Consider the following 2,021-nt stretch of genomic DNA (forward strand, 5'->3'; position numbering starts at 1 on the left):
GCGGCGCGCCGCCAGGGGGCGGGCCGAAAGAGGACGGCGCGGGAGGGGAAGGAGGTGCGGGGCCGCCGGGGGCGGAGGCGGAGCCGCCGGGAACCGGGCCGGCTTGACTCTGCAAGGGGGGGGAAGTGCACAGGACAAGTGAGAGTTCGGAAGGGCAACGCCGGGCAGCCGTCCGCTTCTTTTTGTCATGCGGGAACGGAGACGTGAAAGCGAGACGTACGCTGCTGAGCTTGCGCAGGCGCGCGCTGAGCTCGGCCACTTGCTGCTTGGCGTTCTTGTGCTCGCCGCTCTCCTTCTCCAGCTTCTCCTTCATCTTGCTGAGCGTCTGCATCATGTCCTCCTTCTCCTGCGTCTTGGCGTCGCACTCGCGCTCCTTCTTCTCCAATTTCTGCTGCAACTCGTGGCGCTCTGGATGGGGAAAGGCGGCGGCGGTGAGCGGCGGGCGGTGGCGGCGGCGGCCACCGCGCTCGCACTCACCTTTTCGCATCTTTTCCGCCTGCTCCTTCCACTGCTTCACCTCGTTCTCGTTGACCAACCTGAGCGAGACGACACCATTCATGATTTGGTTTTGGTATTGCCGAGGGCCTCGACTAACGGCACGACTCTACGATTCCTTCGCGATGGTCTTCGCCATCACGAAGGAAAAGAAATGAGAACGCCAGCCGAGGTGCGCGTTTTGACTCGCCGGTCTCGGCTGCTTCGGGAGCACTCACATGCGCACCACATTTTTCACGTTGAAATTCTCCAGCGGCGCCACGTCGGGATCTTGGCCCTTGTCGTTCTGCAGCACCATCTGCTGGACGATGCGGTCCAGGAGCAGCCAGTACTGCACCGCGTTGCCGCTCCGCTTGTCTGCGCGGGCGGGGAGAAAAAGCGCCAAGGGATTGGGGCAAGCGTCGGGGAAAAGTCGGCGACGACGGACCGAGCGGCAGGCCGCCGCAAACTCAGACCCGGGCCCGCGGAAAACCGGGCGCCGCGCTGGGGACGCTCCGGCGTTACGCAAGCGCTGAAGATTTGCGCAATCGTGTCTGCACGGCGGCGCCAAGGCCTTTGAGGAAGACGATGCCTGACATCTTTTGCGCTTTCCAGGTTTTGCCCCGCCCCCCTTTTTTTCCGGCACTTTCTTCATATGCTGAAGGCAAAATTGTGCGAGGTCAGCAGGCCGATGCGCTACCCACAGCTCGACGCACACTTTTGGACAAACGAGACCCACGTGGACAAGTTGGTTTTCATTTTTTTGGAGAAAGTGAATTTGGGGAATTGGTTCGTATCATCCAAATGATTGCGCAAGAATCACGGTGCGTTTCGCTCTTGGGATCGAAACGGAGATGCGTCGCGGCCGGAAAAGTCGGGCGTTTTTATGCCCTGGCCACTTCCCCTCTGACTTTTGAAGGCTCGGGATTCGGCGAGTGAGCCGTCGCCGCCTTTTGCCGCCGGTGAATTCGTCGGGGCCGGCCGGGAGGCGCCGCCACCCCGCCGAAGCGCGGCCGACACGTACGTGGCATGAGGAGGCAGTGATGGAGGACGGACATCAAGTGCGGGTACGCGTCGCTGTGGCTCATCTTCTTGCGGATGAGCTCAAAGGCTTGGCTGGCACTTTTGGTGTCGACGTGTACCTGCCGAGGCAAAAAGCTCCCGTCAGCGAGTCCCCCGCGGGGGGGGAGGCGCGGAGGGCGCCGCGTCCCATTTGGCTCACCGACTCAAAACGCTTGGCCAGAGCCAGCTCGTCGTCGTTGCGCAGCATCTCGAAGTAGTCCAAATGCCTGCGGGAGGGCGAAACGGCACAAAAAGGGCGTTCTTCACTTGCGGCTCGACCGAAGCGAGCGCTCCCGATGTCGCGCGTGACGCATTTCTCGACGTCTTGCGTTTCCGAGCAAAACCCTTCTGAGGCCACTTTTTTTTTTTTGCAAAATGGCCAAATGAAGACCGAGTCTTGACGGGTTCAGAGACATTTTCCAAAGGCGTCGCACTCGTTCAAGTCCCCCCCCCCCCCCTCCTCAAAATGGCGGTTTTCTAGATGG

General features: G+C 61.2%; 1 protein-coding gene across 1 annotated transcript in view; it reads right to left on the reverse strand.

Moving 5' to 3' along the window:
- Positions 1–2,021, reverse strand: part of LOC109524866 (disheveled-associated activator of morphogenesis 1-like) — a 23,742-nt gene that overhangs the window by 10,161 nt on the left and 11,560 nt on the right. The window contains 7 exon segments of the mRNA XM_019884989.1: positions 3–60; positions 63–183; positions 185–408; positions 478–536; positions 714–852; positions 1,499–1,616; positions 1,697–1,763. Coding sequence (XP_019740548.1) covers positions 3–60; positions 63–183; positions 185–408; positions 478–536; positions 714–852; positions 1,499–1,616; positions 1,697–1,763 — 786 coding nt within the window.

The sequence above is a fragment of the Hippocampus comes genome, unplaced genomic scaffold (genome assembly GCF_001891065.2).
Source record: "Hippocampus comes isolate QL1 unplaced genomic scaffold, H_comes_QL1_v1.1 scaffold144, whole genome shotgun sequence".
Classification (NCBI taxonomy): Eukaryota; Metazoa; Chordata; class Actinopteri; order Syngnathiformes; family Syngnathidae; genus Hippocampus; species Hippocampus comes.